The following is a 20,962-nucleotide window of genomic DNA, read 5'->3' on the forward strand; positions in this document are numbered from 1 at the left end:
CCCCGTCTCATAGGCACAGACCATATGTCTCGTCCATATCTCCCAGACAGGCACACAAAACTCATCCTCACTCAGTCAGGTCAATGATCACGCACCATCTCCTGCATCGTCTCTCTTTTCTTTCTCAGTCATTTCAGTAAAAGTCAGTCAACATTTACTTGCTCCACCATGATCTTCTCAGTTTCAGTTGCCATTGTTTGAAGTACTTACAGTGCCATAGAAACCCAACTACCAAACAGCATATGGCAATGTAATTTCAAAGTGACACAGACACACCAACGCGCCAACAGAAATGTTCCCAACTTGCGGAGGCTCTGCATCAATCCTGCACATAAGAATAAACCAAAGTTTAGAGTGTCCTCCAAAAAAGAATTCATGCACAACCCTGAGAAACTTAGCTGAAACTTCTGTAAATGGTCTGTATTTATATAACACTTTTCTGTCTTGATGACCAGTCAAAGCGACTCACAGGAAGACTGGGATAGAGGTAGATAGACAGTTCTTAACCCTGAGTCACAGCCAATAACTTTGGTGAAAATAGATTAATTTGATACCGTTTACTTGTAATGCTGAACTAGCAGAGCTTGTCATCATTTGCAGTGCATTTCGCTATCTTTGAAAATATATTTGACCAACAAATACATTGTATTCAGGCCCACATAGTTTGAATGCAATGATGTCAGTGAGTTTTGTTTGTGCTAGTAAGCACAGGGATATGATGCTGAACCTATTCTGTGAACAGTGGGGAGTATCTACTATTTCTCTCTCATCTCCATCTTCTCTTTCACTCAGCCTCTTCAGCTTGTCCTGTATCTCTTCCCTTCACAAAGCTGAGCTTTGATTGATGCAGGCATTTCATTTTCCTCTGTGTCAGTGAAGAAAGCAGGTTCAACTGATATTTATATGCAAATGTTACCAGCTCCTGCTAGGATCATCTTGCAGGGAAAATAATAATATAAAGAGGTAATTTATTTTAACATGCTTTTCAGCCCTGTACAGGAGTTAAATTCAAAGAAAAGTATTTCAACTTTTGGCTAAACTTTAGCAGTCCAACTTAAGATCCAGCTCTGATAAGACTGTTGGTTTCGTGTATGTGCGAGCGCAGAGAACCTATTGGTCAGATGCCGTGGTGGGTAATGAAGCAATCAAGCAACAAGCAGTCAAATGGTAATTATCTCATCTTGTAATTCTCAATTTACCAGTAGGGTTGATTCAACGGTCTGGTGCGGTGGCAAAATAAAAAAAAAATATATAGATGTATTATTGTTTAGATACTTTACACACAAGCAATGATGCTGGTGATCAGATAAGACTGTTCATCTTTGTGTTTGGATCTTTGTTGCACCAAAGTACAGTTGGCTGTAGGCAATTATTTCAAGACTTTTATTCTGTACACCTTGGAAAAAAATACTACGATCTTAATCTCTGGAAGTTACAAAGTATTGTCTTTTGTATTTCTATGACAGTGTAACAATATTTCATATCATTACATTACAACGATGCAAAACATTTGACATATAATTAGAAGTCTTGTGCTGCCCTCTGGTGTAGTTTCTTTGTTTACACAGATCTCTTTCTCTGTTGGCTTTCTCTTCAGAGTGTAAGTGCAGCTGTGTAAGAGACTGGACTTTCTTGTTGGAGCACCACATTTTCACCATTATATGCCATTCCACCTGCAGCTGCAGCTCCAAGCACTAGCCTGCACTTCCTTCTGGAAAACAATTTTGTGGTCTAATTTCAGTGCTGTTCAAATACCCAAAGACCACTCCAGTTTTAGCCCTGTCAACTTTCAGCCAACACCTAACGCCAACACCCTGCAACTTTAGCGAAGAATAAAAACTGGAAACAGAGGGAAGCTGCTAGCCTGGAGGCCACCAATGCCCAAAGAACACAAGTAAAACTCACAAAATTGTTCTTTCTCATAGAGGAAGTGCTGCACATAGTTGCACTGCATGAATGTGTGTGTGAATGGATGAATGGCAAAAACTGTATGTAAAGAGTTTGGAGTGGTCATCAAGACTAGAAAAGTGTTACATACATACTGACCATTTACCATTTACTATACCACTAAACAACCACAAAAAGAAAAGAAAAAGAAACTCCAACTGTACACAAAACAGGAGTAAATACAGTGATATACAAATTCAATCTCATTATTTCAGCTCTAGCCCCTGTGGTACCTCCAATACCATGCAGAAAGATAATATAAATAATACAGCTACCAAGGGATGGATGTAGATGAAGAATATAACAGGCACAAGAATGGATCCCTGTGGGACACCTACTCAAATCATACAAGGTGTGGATCTTTTTTACATTCAGAATGTGGAATATCATTTTTGGAGCATTTGTAAATATATCCACTGCCAATTATATATATATATAAAAATAGATAGATTCAAGAGTCCATGAGGTATGAAGAAAATGCATCATGAAATATATTCTTTTCTAACAATTCTTCTAGCTGCAAGACTGCTGCTGTTCGCTCAAGGCCATGCCTGCGCTTACACACAGTATATGGAGGCAGTAGCAGTCTCTTTATATGAGCCTGTCCATTACACCAGGTAAGATGCAATGAAAGTTGTATAAACCCAGAGGACAACCCTCATAGAGCTGTTATAAAACTAACCCTATCACTTTATCTTAATGCTCATCAATGCATTCAGTGTAATTATATTCAATTACCTCTGATAGCTTGATATAATGGTGGAGGTGAAACGTAATAGTACAGAAACAGATTTGTGAAGAGTTCTAATATCCCATCAGTGTGATAAAATGCAGTTCTGTAAAACAACGAGCCATACTAAGTAAATAATACATCCAAGTGAAGCTTACACATTTAGTTGGAGCAATTTCACTCCATGCATTGCCTGAATACAAAGATGATGTATCACATGCAACATAATCTTTGCTGTGTAAAAAAACCCAATGTATTATCCTTTACACTGTTGACTGTGTGGTTGGTGAGAAAAACAGTCATTTAACAATAGTTTTTAACAAAATAAAAGAGTTCTGGAGAATTTCAGATCAGCCTAGAAAAGCCATTTTATTTTTTCACTTGCTTTATTGCGAGATTGAAACTTAATTTTCAAATTAAAGACAGTAAAGACAGATCTGCTGTAAGTGGTCTTGAAACTCTTTTTGTCCTTTAGCTCAGCTGGGTTCCCAATGCAAAACATCTTTATACCATATCAGATATGATAGTGGAGTATATTGGATTCAACAGGCCATTGTTGAGGATGTAATGGAGCCTTGTTTTGATCAGACAAAAAAAAGGTGACTGTTACCCAACCACCGCTGGAGTGATCCATGGGAGGGACACGGGTCTGCAGGCACACAGAGAGGTCCACTTACAGCTGCAGGCCGCCTGAAGAAGCGACACTGTATTTGACCTAGATCCTCCGTTAAACAGTGTGGTGTTTTGTTTTATTTTATCCAAAGACATGCTGAGCGACGTGCTTTGGCTGCAAATTCGACTCACATGGCGTTCCTTATCAAATATTTATTCTCATTTTGGATTCAGAGCTGTAACTGCAAAGAGGAGGCTGTGGATGTGCCAGCCTGTTTTCTGAGTGTGTGTGTGTGAGTGTGTGTGTGTGTATTTAGCTCTCACCTGGGCTGAATGCTGTCAGATTAGGTCTGATGCAGAGTGTTAACCAGCCTGCTGTCTGCTCTGGTTTTTGTGTGTGTCACCCGAGTAGCCATGGGAATATCTCACTCTGCTCTGCCCTCAGGTTATTAGCATGCTGCTTCTCTGCTTAGTTTATTCTCTCTTTGTCTCCCTCACCATCACTGTATGTGTGGCTGTCAACCCTTGCACCTCTTTCACTCTTTCATGCCTTCTGGCACAATACTGTACAGAAATAAACAACTATGAATCACGTCAGTCTCTAATTCTACATTGGGTCCAAAAGTATGCACTGTTTCTCGGAGGCAGTTTTCAATTGTTTGGGTTAGATCGCTCAGTTCCATTTAGACTTAACACAAGATGACATATTGTTAAATACAGTTAAACCAATTTAAGGGCTGACCTCTGGAAAAGGTGTCTCTTTCTCCGGAGTTTGCCTTTCACACATGCACAACGCAGCAGGAGATTCTCCACTCAGACGCATTCACGACAGCAACAAATCCTCCGGTGGATTCAGGCGAGGGGTGGTGCTGCGGGCAGAGACATTGTGTACCATATTAATTCTGCTGCTCCAGAGGAAGTCCTGAGTCAAGTGCATGTCTGAATGTATCTTAACTATCTGATTCCATACGCATGGTCCTTTCGTGATCGTGTGTGGCTTTCCATTGGTCTTCTGAGCCACAGAGCTCATGTATTTCTTAGATAACTAGAATGGGACTCAATACCTCCACCAAGGCCCAACAGTCCCCTTGATTTCAATTAAGCCACACCAAATTGCACATATTAATATATATTCCTCTTGAAAGCATGCCTGATTTTTTCATCAAGATCCATGTAAAGTTCCCTTGGAAATCAGTGAAAATCATACGGTTATAAATTAAAAACAAGTTCCAGGATCCCAATCCGCACTAACCCTGATCCCAATCCGCACTAACCCATACCACATCCTCCCACCACGTGTAATGCTGCTAACCAAAGCCGCTTTCAGACATGACCTAAACTAAACCTAAACTGTGGCAGCTTTCATTTTCTAATTTGTCCCTCCACAGTTTCATAATGAGCTGATTCTTTCTGATACTTCTCATTATAACAAATACAATACAAGAGATAGCCTCGGTGAAGCTATGCACTGTCAGATCGCCCTTCTCATTCTGTCTGGGTTTGTTTGTCTGTTTGTTATCTAGCAGGATTACAAGCAAACAAAACCTTTCCATGACGTTTTTTGGAGGGGTGGGGCATGAGCAAAGGAAGAACCCATTGAATTTTGAACTAGACCCAGAAACAGATTCAGGGTTTATTTTTTATTACTTTATTTAAAATGGTGAGACATGCACTCTCCAAGCACCCTTCTAGATCTGTGGCAGCACATTGAACATGAAACATTGTCATGTTAATACAGAGCAACTCAAATAATAACCCTTCCTTCCTGCCTCTCTCCCCACTCTCGGTCTAACATGTCTGATAGTATTCAGTGACAGTGCCATCTGATTTGGCTCTTTACACCATACATGTCTTGCATCAGGTATTTTTTTTTTACATTTTACAGTTTTGCAGCACCTCAGTCAAGGCTTAACAGTATTTTACTGTACATCAGAATTGTAATACATATATCCCCGCTAGCACACAAACAAACAATCTTTAATTAGCGTGAATGGCCCCTGCAGAGGCAATGAGCTAAGCACTATAAACCCCTTGAATCTTGAATCTTGAAAAGCATTCAATGCTTGAAGGTTGTGTAGAGGTGTAATGACACAAGAGCCAAGCAGCCAACCGTCCCACAATTCTCAGAGTGGTTTTCTAGAGACAGATTAATATGATTGTTAAGTTTACTGGTGGTAGCAGCACAGGTAGGGAGGAACATGTGCTGGATGTAAACGGACAATAAGCAGGCTTACAGACAGACGCTTGGACAAATATTTGGTTTCACTTGATTGTTTAAGTACCAGTTTTCTGACAGATCTCTGACAAGTTAACTCGCTCAAATCTGATACAGCAATAATGGCTGAGGAGCGAGGGATGACAATGTGTGAGAACAATTCACAAGTTTGATCTCACAATCAAAAGTCAATTCAAACACTCAAGCCTCGAGTTCCATGGCATATGTGATTTTTTTGTTTCGTTACATTCATGCGACTTTCATCATCTCATATAAATGAGACCTGACTGTGTTGCTTGCCGATCACAGTTTCCTTTTTTTAAATTTCCGTCCCCTGCATCTTACGTCTCTAAATTGGAGTCAGAATCTACAATGCAACAGGAATTTAAAGGGCGGCTGTGGCTGAGGGGTAGAGCGGTCATCCTCCAACCAGAAGGTCAGCAGTTCAATCCCTAGTCTTCCCATCTGCATATCTGCATGCCGAAGTGTCCTTGGGCACGATGCTGCCCCATAGAACAAAAAATTGCTGCTAATAGATGCACTGTGTGAATGGGTGAATGGCAAACTGTAGTGTAAAGCGCTTTGATTGGTCATCAAGACTAGAAAAGCTCGATATAAATACAAACCATTAAAACATTTTGACTTAAACCTCCAGACCACCTAAAACCTATAGTAAACAATACATAGAATAATAATTATCTTTAAAAACATTAAATAACTAATAACATTATCCACTGAGTAAAATCCTCAACTTGAAATTAACCAGGTACTATAAGTATGAAATAAATATATAGGAATGGAAATAAATGGAAATATTGTATAAATATTGTATAAATCAAACTGTCCTTATAGGTAGAATTGTAGAATTGTCAAACTGTCAACAATAGTAAATCTACCACTGAGAATTACTAGTTTCTTTATACCAAAACTCTATACTTGCAAAAAGCCAGATGAGCTTGGAGCTGAGATCCATGCTGCCTCCACACAGATAGTAATGACCACTGCTCCAAATGTTCTGCAAAATATATAACCACACATTTCAGCAGTCTACAGGATGTCTGCTGCAGACTGACAGTCCATGATAACAACATTAAATAATCAGAGTTTTAATTCAATAAAAAGTGAAGCCTGAAAATAAGTTGTGTTTCCTTTGATTAGTTTGTTTCCTGCAAAACTCAAAAGTAAGTAAATAATAACTGCTATAAACCATTATAATGTTTTAATATTGATTCTTTTATAGTAAGTGAATAAATACATTTAAGAAGATAATAGAATGACTTAATGTCAAAACAATTTTTTTGAAGATTGAAGAGATTTTAAAATCTCTTAAATCAGGCCCATTCAACTAGTGGCCCGCGGGGCCAGATAAGGCTCTTGTTAAATTTTTGATGGCCCCCAAGACTGTCTGCATATAAGACTGGATGTGATGTGTGATATAATAAAACTAAGATATATGTCTGAGCAGCCTCATGTTGATCCACTCACATACACCATGATTCTCCTTTCCTCCCAGGGCGAGGCTGCATATGCCTGCGGGAACACACACACACACACACACACACACACACACACATACACACATACATACAGTCACACATTCACACACAGTGTTTTAGAAAACCTACAACTTTAACATTTTGAAATGCCTTTCAGCACTCTAGAATATAGTCTACATCTCACCTCTCTCTCTGTATTATGTACTCAACTTTCATTTAAAAAAATGGTCCGAGACAAAGGAAAGGAGCGATAAGGAGACTTTACATTAATTTATTTTGCTTGAGGTTTAACCAATGCTTTTAAGTTATTTCATCATCAGTGGTTTCATAGCTTTCAGCTGGAGACACCAACTGATCTCTATGTACCAACTGTTTTGCATAACAACTGTGGATGGATACGAAAATCTCTTTATATTTTTTTGATCAATGAAAAAGTACAATAATGTCATACAAGACATTTTACCACCTATTAAAATCCTAATACAGATTTTTATTAGCATGCATGTTAGGAGGATATTGGTTCTTTACCTGCAGAAAACCCATGCAGACACGGGGAGAGCAAAGCAAACTCCTCAAAGGAAGAGCTTGGATTCTAACTGGACTCCTTCTTGCTGTGATGCAACAGTGCCAACCCCCATCCAAAAGTAAAGCTGTTTTAAAAATTCATTTTGCAAATGCGTTAAAATGTAACAAACTAAAATCCTGTCCCTGTATTTATCCTTGAGGTGACTGGTGAACTAGGTTCCACCACTTGAGTCAACCAGTGGTAAATAGAATCCATTAGACATAGTTTAAAAAGTCACACAAACTGGTGTATTTAAGGTCCCACCAATCCCAATGCATAAAAATCAAATCATTAGGTCTGAGGAACTCTCTGTGTGATAACCTGTGGTGTAGATCAGTACAAGGGGATAAAGCTTTGTGTGCCCCTAGGAGCCCAGTAAGCATTTTAATTGGAAAACCACAGAATGACAGAGCAAGATGGGCATTGGTCAGGAGGATGATCCAAATTATATTAGTACATATTAGTGACCCTAATTTGATCCGATACACGTGTTTGTACAAGGTCTGTTTCCCCAAATATTAAAAATAAAGTGAGTGTATGTGATCAACACTGTGCAGGATAGTTTAGTTTGATCTGACATACCTAGAGGATAAGAGCTAGCAGTAAGTGCTGCAAACCTGCACAGAGCTTAGTGGTGGACTGCAGCACAATCCCACCGTCTGCAAACCATCTATGTAAATCTTTGTAACTAATGAATGCCACAGGATGAACATAATGTGCATGATCTCGACGCAAGGCAGTTTCCTCTTTGTCTGGCGTGCAAACTCACGATTCTTAAAAATGGTATAAAAGGTGAGAGATGTTTCAAAGGTAAGAGCACGGACGGAGTGGACGCCAGCGCACACCGCCACAAGCACACGATATGCACTCTGAACATCAGTGAACTACAAAAAGAGCAGGAAGAGAGCAACACCCCCTCATCCTGCCACCACCACCTTTGATGAGAGAAGAAAAGACACTGTGCAGAGGAAGGACATCTGTTGTGAATTATTGAACAATGTCCGACAGCCGTCTGTCTATTCACATCGCAAGGAGACTTTGAAAAAAGGACAACAAGGCTGAACAAATACCTGTGTGCTGTGTGCCTGCATGCACATGATGACAGTCTCTGTCCAGTTATTCACACATATTTACAGCATTTACACAACTCTCACATCATCACTAGACTGTTCCATGAATTGAGGTCATGTCATTTGAGTTTCCTTCCTGGAATATGGGGAATTTGGCAACCCTATAATGTTGTACTGTTTAATGTGAGGGGTTGTATGGCTTCTGTAGGATTTTTACACAATTTAAGTCTCGTGTAACTGACCCTACAAGCAGTAGACTGTGTTTTTATACTTCACCGACTCTGGACAGCAGGAACATTTAGCCACATGTCAGACCCTGTGCAGATGAAGACCATGTGATGCAGGTAAAATCTGTCCACGTAGAAATTAAGAAATCAATCAAATACTTTGTGTTTTCCCAAACTAAGGGTTAAAAATACTGAACTGTGACAGGCACTCCTATGGTTTGAGACTGCAAGAACTTCAGAGCTTCCAGCTTGTTCATGCAAAGAAAGAAACTGAAAGGATGCCTTGACATTTTCATTTTTTTTCTATTATTCTGTATCAGCAGGGATCTGTCAAAATGTGGATCGTGCGTCCTCCACTGACATTATACTTAGACACAAGGCCTTTTCAGTTGAGATGCTATATAATACCTATGTGGTGAAGACAGAGTGAAATGTCAAATGTCAAGGTAGCTTATCTGAGCTTTAACTATGTATCTGTGGGGATTCTTAGTCCAGGGTGAAAAGAGTTGATTTAGACACTCTCACTATCTGACATCTGATATACAGCAACACTTATGTGTTCAATTAACCACATCAAAAATACAGAAAATATACAGAGACCTTCATAGAATGTGACCCCTGAATAGAGACATGGCTGAATTTTTCCTTCTGTATTACTTCAAGGAACATTGCCGTGCCCTTGTTGATTGACACATGCCAGATGTTCGCGTCTGCCACCATTTTTTATTCAAATAAATTCAATTTTATGTCACAGGATTTCTGTATGTCATCATTCATGCTGAATCTGTCTCCGTCACACTTAAACACATTTACCTTTTATCAATATCTAAATGTTTAAGTATATTTATCAAGCAACATTTCTACCTCTCCTGAGCATGTAAACTTTTTTGGGTTATTTCAATTTTATTTTAATATTTTCATTGTTTCCACTCAGGTTTTAGCAGATACATAAAAAGATCAGAATGTCAAAGCACCTCGTTATAACAAGAGTGGGAGGCAAGTCAAGCACAGTCTGCTGTTTCACATAATAAGTGAAAAGAGCTGTGTGTTTAGGTGTTTAGGGCCTTTATAAAAATTCCTCGAAAACCATAATTGGACAGTGGTGTTTTCATATGTTTTGACCATGAGCTAATAACGTCTTCAGAACTAATATCCCTTTAATCAGTCTGTATTTTTCCATATTGAATATCCAGAGCGACTCAAATATTTGAGTGATCCTCACACCACACACTAAAGCCAACTTATAGGCTCCAAAATAAAATTATACTCAGACTGACTCGATATGAAATATTTATGGTCTGAGTGGAACTGATCGATAATGAAAAATAAGAATTAGATTAGAAAAAATATTGTTGATATGTTGTCATACAGTAACATAGAGAAGCATTCCTAATGTTCCTCAGAGAATCGAAGCAATATCACCAAAACCTATACCCCATTTTATCATTCACACATGGAGACGGGGATGGAATACCCATCACCCAAATATGGATTGGACCGGATTTCATGGTTAACATAAAAAATTCATCAGATCATATGGAAACTGTGTATTCGCCTCCTGCAGAATTTGTATGTGCTACACTACAATATTATACTGTAAAACTGTGAGGGGAAATAACGGGACAAACTGGGACAAATGATCAAAATAGCCCAGGACATGTTTGTTTTAAACAAGACATATTTAATCATAATAACCACAGCTGTCGAAAACTGTAAGATATCATGTCATAGCCTCTCTCCATCATATCACAGGATATCAGTCATTCTGAGCTCAACACAGCTGGCTTGTATATTGCCTGGAAACACTTCAGTTGTCTGTATATGCAGATCTGTATATATTAGACAGTGTCTTGGTGTCCATCTGTGTGAGCATCGTTCGTCTGTAGAAATGTGACGGTGGTTTGCTGCTATCTGGTGGAGATTTTTTTAAACGGCTGGTGATAGCCTGTTCTGCTGTAGAGGGAGGACATAATCAAAATCTCCATTCCCTCACTTCTATTTGATCTTTTTTTCCATTCAGGTGAAGATGGCAGCTTATATGTTGTCCGGTGCATAGCCATACTTGATTGGATATTATATTAAATCTATATATAAAATATGAAAGGCTATATTTATCAAACTAAGACCTTACAATGTCCAAATAAGATGTCCACGAGTGATCTGACAGCAGAGTAAAAATTAGTACTTATAGGGGCTGAGGGGAACTGTATGTATGAGGGAAGGTGATGAAAACCGGACTTAGCATCTTGTAAGGATAGTCAAGTATCTACTATAGGAACACACACACACACACACACATATAAAACCACCAGATTTAATGTGCATAGTGTGCGTGGTCTCTTGGTGTGATTAAATAACAAACTATTCATTCCAAAGAGTACATGATAAGAGGGTTACTTTATTTGACGAAAACAGAATGAATTCAAACCAAACTAATTTTAACTAACTTTTAAAAGTTCTCTCCTCTCCCATCACTTCCAGCCCTTAAAGTTCTAGTGTGTAAGATTAAGGTGAAAGTGAAATATTGTCAGAAATTTAATGTAGAATAATCCTCATGATGTTTTCACTAGTTCCCTTCATCTAAATTGTATGAATTGTAGTTGTATTTACCCCAGAAAAGACCCTTTATATTTAAATACTTTAGATTTACATTGAGGGGGTCCTCTCTACGGAGGCCGCCATGTTTTTTACATTAGTCCAGACCAAGGTTATTATAGTTTTGAAATTTTCATTAGTTTTTATTTTTATTTAGTTTTTCAGTTTGCTTTTTTATTTCTGTTTAGTTTTACTTAGTTCAACAAGTGATTTTGTAGTTTTAGTTTAGTTTTTATTTTGAGGAATCGACTAGTTTCAGTTTAGTTTTTATTTAGTTTTAGTCTTAGTTTTAGTTTTTCCAGGTATAAAGAGAAAGCCTTGATTCGTAGAAGCTGATGGATGAAACAATGTGTGACACCAAATATGGTTTATCAAGTCCTTTAATTTCATTCTTTAACCATCACCTGCAGGACAGGAGAAAACGAAACGAAAACGAAGCTGAATTTATCTGGAATTCAGTTTAGTATGAGTTAGTTTTGCATTGTTCATTGTAGTTTTTATTTAGTTTTCGGTTTTTTTTTGTAATTGACGTTTTTATTTTTATTTCAGTTAACTGAATTATTTTTTTATTGCTAGTTTTAGTCTTAGTTTTCGTTAACTCTAATAACCCTGGTCCAGACTGAACCAACTAAACACCTTTTGAGTTTTTACGACAACTGAAGCTCCCACATGTTTGAAAGTGGAGGGTGAGGTGAGGTGTTCAGCTGCAACATGACATTTCAACACTACACATCACTAAATTGTACACACTGTACCTTTAATGCAACACGGGACTTGTTAAACCTGAAAGCTTTTAAAAAGAACATCGTTCCAAAACGACTTTGTGTCTGTGTGTTGCTTAGATTCATTAACACGGGAAAAGGTACAAATATAAAACGGTGACCGATAAATGTCGTAATATTTGCCTATAGAATGTCTGCTGTGTTGTGATTTCTCCGACAGTCCCTGAACGCCATACGTCTCCCTGCCGTGACCCGGATGTAGATTGGTTCAACCTTATATCCCACAATCCTTTTCTCCACCTCCCTCTTTCTCCTCTGCAGCCATGTCTAAAAGAGGTAATGTAGCCGTCCTCACATGATCCATGTTCATCTGGCGGTTTGACGCCACGCTAGGTCGAATGAAGTAGTTTGTGTGTGAGAGAGCGATGCAGACTTCATATGTTTGGGATTAGTTCTCAGTTTATTGTTACAGTTTTCGTGATATTAACGATGGTGTTTTCTCCAGCTAGCTAGAGGAAGCCATGTTTCGATGTCAGCGCCATGTAGGCATGGAACCAAAGCTAGAGGCCGGAATCTGGTATTGAATGATTGTTGTTAAATTCACGCGGATTATCTGTTTTCTTTCTAGTTCATTGATTAGAGAACATTCAGATCAGCAGGCAGCAGCAGGTTAGCAGTGTCAAAGAAGCCACGTTAACCGGGCTTGTAGCTGAAGCTAACATGTAGCTTCACTAGTTGGGGTGGCATTTGCGGCACCTTTGTAAAATCCAACTTTAGGCTAGTGTACTTTCTCTCCAGAGAACTTCCAGTAAGTCTCATTGTGATTTGGAAAACCTTGCGTGTGCATGAGAAGTGTTATCTCTGTGAAACATATATTTAATGTGTTTGTATCGAGTTTTACTAATAAGCTACTAGTCTCAGTTGTTCACGTGCTGACTGTTTGAACCATGTGTGCTCAGCCATTAGCTCATGTAAACTAAAGATTCTGTGATCAGGATGTCACAGCTTGATCAGGTAAATCCAGATGTGCCAAGTGATATGTCCATGATCTGCTGTCCTGGAGCTTCTGAAGGCCGAACTGATATTTTGTGTGTTCTCCTCTTCCCTCAGGACGTGGTGGTTCATCTGGAGCCAAGTTCCGCATCTCGCTGGGTCTACCAGTGGGAGCGGTCATCAACTGTGCTGACAACACAGGTATGTCTCGTATCTTTTCATCTCAGTGATCAGTCTTGTAAATCAAACAGATTGTGATTACATTGATGCTCAGACAGCAAAGGTACTCTCAGTGTGGTTTATTAAATTACTGTAAGACAGGCTGAACTTTTAGGAGTGATGCTTATGAGGCAGGCCGTAGACATGCATTCAAGGAATGAATGGAAATCAGTTTTCCTGGTTGTGATGCTGGCTCTCAAGTTAACAGCCGATGCATATGCTCTCCGGTGTGTTGGTCACATGTGAGTCGAGTCTCTAGCTCTTGATACTTGAGGTTCCTGTCTGGTTAAGAAATTAACTTTTCTTTCGACTTACAAAATGTACCAAACCAAGTCCTGTATGTTCTCTCTCACCTGTGATGCTCTTAATATACAAATCATTTTTGTTTTTTCTAAAAAGATACATGAGCAATCGCATGCTGACATAACTTATAACTATACTATATAACATCCTAAGCCCTAACTCATAAACATTTTGATATCTTAGCTCCTTTAAAAATTGGCGTATGCTGAAAGGTCATCTGCCATTGTCTGAAATCTGAAGTGCAATTATTTGGCCTCTCAGGATCATGGTAAAGAAACATTCCCATCAATCCACTTTAATGTCCCCAAATTAATTTTAGTCAATCACAGTGATTTTCATGGGTCATTTGTGTTTCATATGAAACGCCTGTATGTCTCATCCAGATCAAAAGTGCGACGCAGCCAATCATATTGGAATAACGATATATATATATGGTTTGTTGCCACACTGGTTTGCATCTTAGACTTTTCTCACTTCTCTCCCCCTTCAAAAAGCACTTGCTTTGTCTGCTCAGTGGCTGCGTGAGTTGTCGTAGAAGGGAATATTGAGCTCATCACTGTGGGTGAGATGGCAGCGAAACAGTGGCTGACTAATCTCAATCAGTGATGAGACAAGCTAAACTTCTATAACCTGTCTTTCTGTAAAATTCACCGTCAGGATCGGTTCGTGTTTGTCTGCCCGTCTTCTACACAGTTTTTATTCTCATGGTTCTCTCCCTCCTCAGGGGCCAAAAACCTGTACATCATCTCCGTGAAGGGCATCAAGGGGCGTCTGAACCGTCTGCCTGCAGCAGGAGTGGGTGACATGGTCATGGCCACAGTGAAGAAAGGCAAGCCAGAACTCCGGAAGAAGGGTGAGTGTCTGCAGGTTACTCCGGTGTTGCAGGACTGTTATTTTACGCCGAATAATTCCTTCTGGCACAATGTGGACGTTTCAGTTTTTGTGCAAGTCTCAGTTGCACCAACCACAACTCTTAAGTTCCCATCCAAGTGAATATATTCAAGATGTTTGTGTTCTGTGGTTGTGAATGAGCTTGTATTAATCCCACCTCTCCACAGTGCATCCTGCGGTGGTGATACGGCAGCGGAAGTCGTATCGGCGAAAAGATGGCGTGTTTCTCTACTTTGAAGATAATGCGGGTGTCATAGTAAACAACAAAGGAGAAATGAAAGGTGGGTTGTTTTAATAGTTGTAGAAATACTGGAGCGTACACAGGGCAATTATGGATTTAATGTTTTAACTTTAGTAATAACGTGGAGCACAGAATTGCGATCAGCCAGGTAGATATTTGCTTTGAGGCATTTTGGAAAACATTCCCCCTTCAAAAAGCACTTGCTTTGTCTGCTCAGTGGCTGGGTGAGTTGTCGTAGAAGGGAATATTGAGCTCATCACTGTGGGTGAGATGGCAGCGAAACAGTGGCTGACTAATCTCAATCAGTGATGAGACAACTTCAACCTTGTCATGCAACCAACGTCCAGGAAATATCTTCACGTTCCAACTCATCATGAATTGTTTATGTGGATGAATTAGGAGTTTTGGACTAAATAACGGTGCCTCCCTTGTGTATCTGCAGGTTCAGCCATCACAGGCCCAGTGGCCAAAGAGTGCGCTGACCTCTGGCCCAGGATTGCTTCCAATGCTGGCAGCATTGCCTGAGTGGACCCTGCACCTCTGTTCGTTTTCAATAAAAGCTGTTGATAAACAAGCCACGTGTCTGTGATGATTTCAGTAGAAGAGAATTTAGTTAATACATGAGTTACTGTTGTATCATATAGATGTGATAATATTTTAAGAGCAGTTTAATTCCAATAAGTAATGACGTGTTATTGCACAAATCTCTTAATTATATAATTGGGTTGTTCAAAGTAAAAAGCATCTTTAAGCTGAACTTCAGACAAAGGTATCTTTATATTCAAACAGCTGAGTTATGGGCATTACACCTGAGGATTTTAGGAATAGAAAAAAAAAAAGCATAGAATCCTGGATGTATTAATTGCTTGTGTACTGAGTCATGTTAATTTTGAAGGTTCAGTTTGTAGAGTTAAGCCTAGTTTATGCTTCTGCGTCACGTCGACGCCGTACCTACTCCGTCAGTCGTTGAGCATTCGAAGTTCTGCGTCAAGGGAACGCGTTGCTCTGCAATTAGTGAGTAAAGTTGCATGGCAGCCTCTGTAGAGAGGGATCGCTCCAGCTATTATACAGGGTCTATTCTAGGGTAAAGGAAACAATTGGTATTTGTGTTATTACATCACTATTATTATTTTATATTTAGTTTTTGCTAAAGATCCCTTTCACCTGAATCTTACGCACTGGGTTTTTAACATGCTGTGTTAAGAAGCATTTTCTGAAGACTTCCTCACATCTTCACAATTTCTGAATATCTTCAAACAGCACTGTTGCATCTTGTTAATGCACTTCCTCTATTCTACCATTAGAGGGCGTACAGAAACCTGTAGTGACGTACTGCACAGTTCACACCTTATGAGCTTCTTACAGATGAAAACATGTATCTGGAAGGGAGGGGGTTCTAAAATCCATCCAGACAAACCACCTGCATGTATTATTACAAACCAGAGTGCAATGAAATCCCCTGCAGAGGATGTGAGGAGCTGAGAGGACATTTACTCTTGATCACAGGACACAAGGACGGGGGAAAGAAATGCACAGCGGTGATTCAACAGTTGAGAGCATTATGTACAAGCTGTGGCAGAGTTTTCAGAAGAATAACACTTAAAGGTCCAGTGTGTAAGATTTAGGTGAAAGGGATCTACTGGAAGAAATGTAATGTAGAATAATCCTCATGATGTTTTCACTAGTTCATTTCATCTAAATTGTACAAATTGTAGTTTTCTTTACCCCAGAAAAGACCCTTTATATTTAAATACTTTATATTTACATGGAGGGGACCCTCTCTATGGAGGCCACCATGTTTTTTACATTAGTCCAGACTGAACAAACTAAACAACTGTTGAGTTTTTATGACAACTGAAGCTACCACAGGTTCTTTTTCATGTTTGGAAGGAGAGGGTGAGGTGAGGGGTGTTCAGCTGCAACATACAACTTCAACACTAGATATCACAAAATTCTACACACTGTACCTTTAAAATTGGGCAAAATCACAAATTATGTGTGAACACTTCCGGGGCACGGCTCTACAATCACAGGGAACGGGACTGACACATTACATACTTTACAGTGCGGGTGGTGAATACTGGACAAGCATGCGTTCTGATCATGTCACATAGAGTGGCCTATTTACAATGCTTCTCTGGCTACAAAGTCACCGTGTGTATGTATGTGTGTGTCAGCTTGGACATCTCTATGCTTACAGATGGAAAGCAGCAGGGTCATGGCAGAGAGGCACCAGGCTGCCACCTGTACCTAGCCCTCAGTTCCCCTCTGTCACCCTACCATACATTTATCTCCTCCCTACCAGCCTCACCCTCAGTGACACTCTCATAATGGGACTGCATGAAGACAGTGATGAAGCCCCTCACTGTCTTTTATACCCATGTTCACTGTACTCCTCCTCATGCATCTTACACCTGCTTGTAACTTACTAACTCTAGGAGGTTACATTGTTATCTAGGTTTGCTCGTTAGTCAGCAGGATTACACAGAAAGCTACTCAACCGATTTCCATGAAATGTTGTGCAGAGGTGGAGCATGATCCGAGGAAGAACATAATACATTTTTGTGAAGATCTGGATCAGGGGGCAGATCCAGATTCTTTTGGCATGTGTTGGGTCCGATATTTACGAGTGTATGAAATGTTTGCAGATCCAAATAAAACTCCAGATCTAGTGAATTTAAATGTGGTTTCAATACAGTCTGTAAAGTCCCACTCTAGTTAATAAGTAAACATGAACATCATCCTATGCCTTCTTTTTTTGTCTGACCAACATAATAAATATTCTAATTACGATACAAAAGGAAAAACAGAGATTTCGTAATTTTTACTTCATAACTGACAAGTTGTAATGACATTGTTTAAAATGTATTTCCTGTGAGTTGACTGATCATTTGAACAATTACCAGCAATCTTCCACTTTGTACCAGGTCAAATCTCACATTCTCCATGACAGTGACAGTTACATTTTATTTTTTAATGTTATGACATACATTTAAAAAAGACAGCTTGAAAACAGCAGGTTTGACATTTATTTGAAATGAATCAAAATGTGATCAAAACTAGCAGGTGTCCCAAAGCCATATATTCTGTGAGTCTATGTGCTTTTCAGTGTGTGTGTTTGATTTCTCCACCCTCAACACCCACCTCCCTGTAGACTTGTCCACTTTTATTAAAGCATTTCTGAAAGCTACTGTCAACCAGATCCAGCTGCACTGGCTTGAGGCTCCTTTGGAGAACAGCCATTGTAACTGGTGCAATGCAATCCAGCAGTCCAGAGCTTCTCTCACACCTCCACTCTACTGCCACAATCTTTATATATATATACACAGAGCAGCTCACGTCACTGTGTCAATCTCTCGTGAATGCCTACATTGCTGGAAGTTGACTTAGAATAAAACATTTAAGACTATGTTCTTCATGTGTAATTCATTGATGAAGTAAGTGTGTCATGTCCAGGCCTCTGGTCCACTAACTTCTCTGATCAACACCTTTGAGATTTCAACAACACTGAATAATTATTTGGTGAACACAAAAAAAAAAAACTCCAGCACCCATGAAACAATTATTGGATTTGTCTGTATATACAGTGGTATGAAAAAGTTTGGGCACCCCTGATCATTGTCAAGATTTTCCTTTATGTATCATTGGTTGTTCGGAACAGCAATTTCAATTAAATATATCATATAGCAGACAAACACAGTGATATTTAAGAAGTGAAATGAAGTTTATAGGATTTACAGAAAGTGTGCAATAATTACTTAAACAAAAGTAGGCAGGTGCATAAATTTGGGCACCCCAACAGAAAAATTACATCAATATTTAGTAGATCCTCCTTGTGCAGAAATAACAGCCTCTAAACGCTTCCTATAGCTTCCAATGAGGGTCTGGATTCTGGTTGAAGGTATTTTTGACCATTCTTCTTTACAAAGCATCTCCAGTTCAGTCAGGTTTGATGGTTTCCGAGCATGGACAGCCTGCTTTAAAACAGACCACAGATTTTCAATGATATTCAGGTCTGGGGACTGAGATGGCCATTCCAGAACGTTGTACTTGTTCCTCTGCATGAATGCTTTGGTAGAATTTGAGCGGTGTTTAGGGTCGTTGTCTTGTTGAAGTATCCAGCCCCGGCACAACTTCAACTTTGTCACTGATTCTTAAACATTGTTCGCAAGAATTTGCTGATACTGACTGGAATCCATGCGACCTTCAACTTTAACAAGATTGCCAGTACCTGCACTGGCCACACAGCCCCACAGCATGATGGAACCACCACCAAATTTAACTGTGGGTAGCAAGTGTTTGTCTTGGAATGTTGTGTTCTTCTTCCGCCATGCATACCGCCCCTTGTTATGTCCAAATAACTCAATTTTAGTTTCAGCAGTCCTAGGCACCTTATTCCAAAATGAAGCTGGCTTGTCCAAATGTGCTTTAGCATACCTCAAGCGACTCTTTTTGAGGCATGGGCGCAGAAAAGGCTTCTGCCGCATTACTCTCCCATACAGCATCTCCTTGTGCAAAGTGCGCTGAATAGTTGAACGATGCACAGTGACACCATCTGCAGCAAGATCATGTTGTAGGTCTTTGGAGCTGGTCTGTGGGTTGAGTTTGACTGTTCTCACCATCCTTCGCCTCTGCTTATCTGAGATTTTTCTTGGCCTGCCACTACGGGCCTTAACTAGAACTGTGCCTGTGGTCTTCCATTTCCTCACTATGTTCCTCACAGTGGAAACTGACAGCTGAAATCTCTGAGCTAGCTTTTTGTATCCTTCCCCTAAACCATGATGTTGAACAATCTTTGTTTTCAGGTCATTTGACAGTTGTTTTGAGGCTCCCATGTTGCCAGTCTTCAGAGAAGATGCAAAGGGGAGAACAACTTGCAACTGGCCACCTTAAATTCCCTTTCTCATGATTGGCTTCACCTGTGTATGTAGTTCAAGGGTCAATGAGCTTACCAAACAAATTTTGTGTTCCAATAATTAGTGCTAAAGGTATTCAAATCATAAAACAACAAGGGTGCCCAAATTTATGCACCTGCCTACTTTTGTTTAAGTAATTATTGCACACTTTCTGTAAATCCTATAAACTTCATTTCACTTCTTAAATATCACTGTGTTTGTCTGCTATATGATATATTTAATTGAAATTGCTGTTCCGAACAACCAATGATACATAAAGGAAAATCTTGAAAATGAGCCCAAACTTTTTCATACCACTGTATATGTGTGTATGTATCATATAGAACTAAAGCACACCCTGTGACCTTGGTCGACCAACTTCGAGTGTGTCTCTCCTGGACTCCATCTTTACAAATATACATTTTTCAACAGCTCTGTCTCCTGGTGTGTGCAGAGGATATGAGGATCCTCATATCACTGTGAACAGCTGTTTCCTGTGACCTAGTTTTCTACCATGTTTGTGTCTCTGTAACTTAAGCTCAGTCGTTTAGCTTATGTCAGTAAAATTCTCAGTTTCAGATTTTCCTGTAAAAAGAAATCATTGTCTCATCATCACTACATTATTTAGATATACAATATGCCTGCCCACATATACTACTATTGCCTCTATCATTACAATCACTGCTCGCCTCATCTTTGTCAGACATTTTATTCTTTATAAATACTTTTATAATACATTGATACGTTAATGTTAATGGGCTCTGCTACATGTGTTGTCTATTGCACATATGTCCGTCCTGCAGGGATCCCTCACTTGTGACTCTCTGTCTCTAAATTCTTTTTTCTCTTTGATAGAAAATAAACACAAATAGAGGTTAATGGCAGCAGCTGCTCTGTGTGATTATCTACACTGACATTTATGAGTGTTAAAAAAAAGGTTGATGGTTGAGGTTTAATCACACACCACCTCCAATCCACTTCTCTGGAAAATAACCTGGAAGGCCCAAAATGTAGAGTTTGTGCGCTTTAAAGTGGACGTAGGCTAGGACACAATGTTATGACCACTCAGGTAAAAAAGACATTGGGTAGTAAATACTTCACGTAGCACCACAAACCTCTCTCCATCCATCGAAATGAGAAATGCAAGTGTGTTATATTGTAACTGTATCAGAACTGTGGTTGCTGAAGAACAGACATCCCACCTCTGAAACATGTGGAGCCATGACTGAGCCGAAGCACAA

The 20,962-nt window shown here is 39.5% G+C and overlaps 1 protein-coding gene across 1 annotated transcript; it reads left to right on the forward strand.

The window, feature by feature from the left end:
* Positions 1 to 11,899: 11,899 nt before the first annotated feature.
* On the forward strand, positions 11,900 to 15,400 carry rpl23 (ribosomal protein L23). The gene is made up of 6 exons (XM_069524560.1): positions 11,900 to 12,148; positions 12,400 to 12,515; positions 13,290 to 13,373; positions 14,419 to 14,547; positions 14,753 to 14,866; positions 15,269 to 15,400. Exons 2-6 carry the CDS (start codon positions 12,503 to 12,505, stop codon positions 15,349 to 15,351), a joined length of 423 nt encoding a protein of 140 aa, XP_069380661.1. The 5' UTR covers positions 11,900 to 12,148; positions 12,400 to 12,502; the 3' UTR covers positions 15,352 to 15,400.
* Positions 15,401 to 20,962: the final 5,562 nt, after the last annotated feature.

This window comes from Paralichthys olivaceus, chromosome 5 (genome assembly GCF_024713975.1).
Source record: "Paralichthys olivaceus isolate ysfri-2021 chromosome 5, ASM2471397v2, whole genome shotgun sequence".
In the NCBI taxonomy this organism is placed as follows: Eukaryota; Metazoa; Chordata; class Actinopteri; order Pleuronectiformes; family Paralichthyidae; genus Paralichthys; species Paralichthys olivaceus.

What these genes read in the sequence shown, in the direction of transcription:
- rpl23 (XM_069524560.1), top strand. An exon ending in GCCAGAACTCCGGAAGAAGG is followed by an intron (nt 14,548 to 14,752) that starts GTGAGTGTCTGC and finishes ACCTCTCCACAG; the next exon opens with TGCATCCTGCGGTGGTGATA. An exon ending in CAACAAAGGAGAAATGAAAG is followed by an intron (nt 14,867 to 15,268) that starts GTGGGTTGTTTT and finishes GTGTATCTGCAG; the next exon opens with GTTCAGCCATCACAGGCCCA.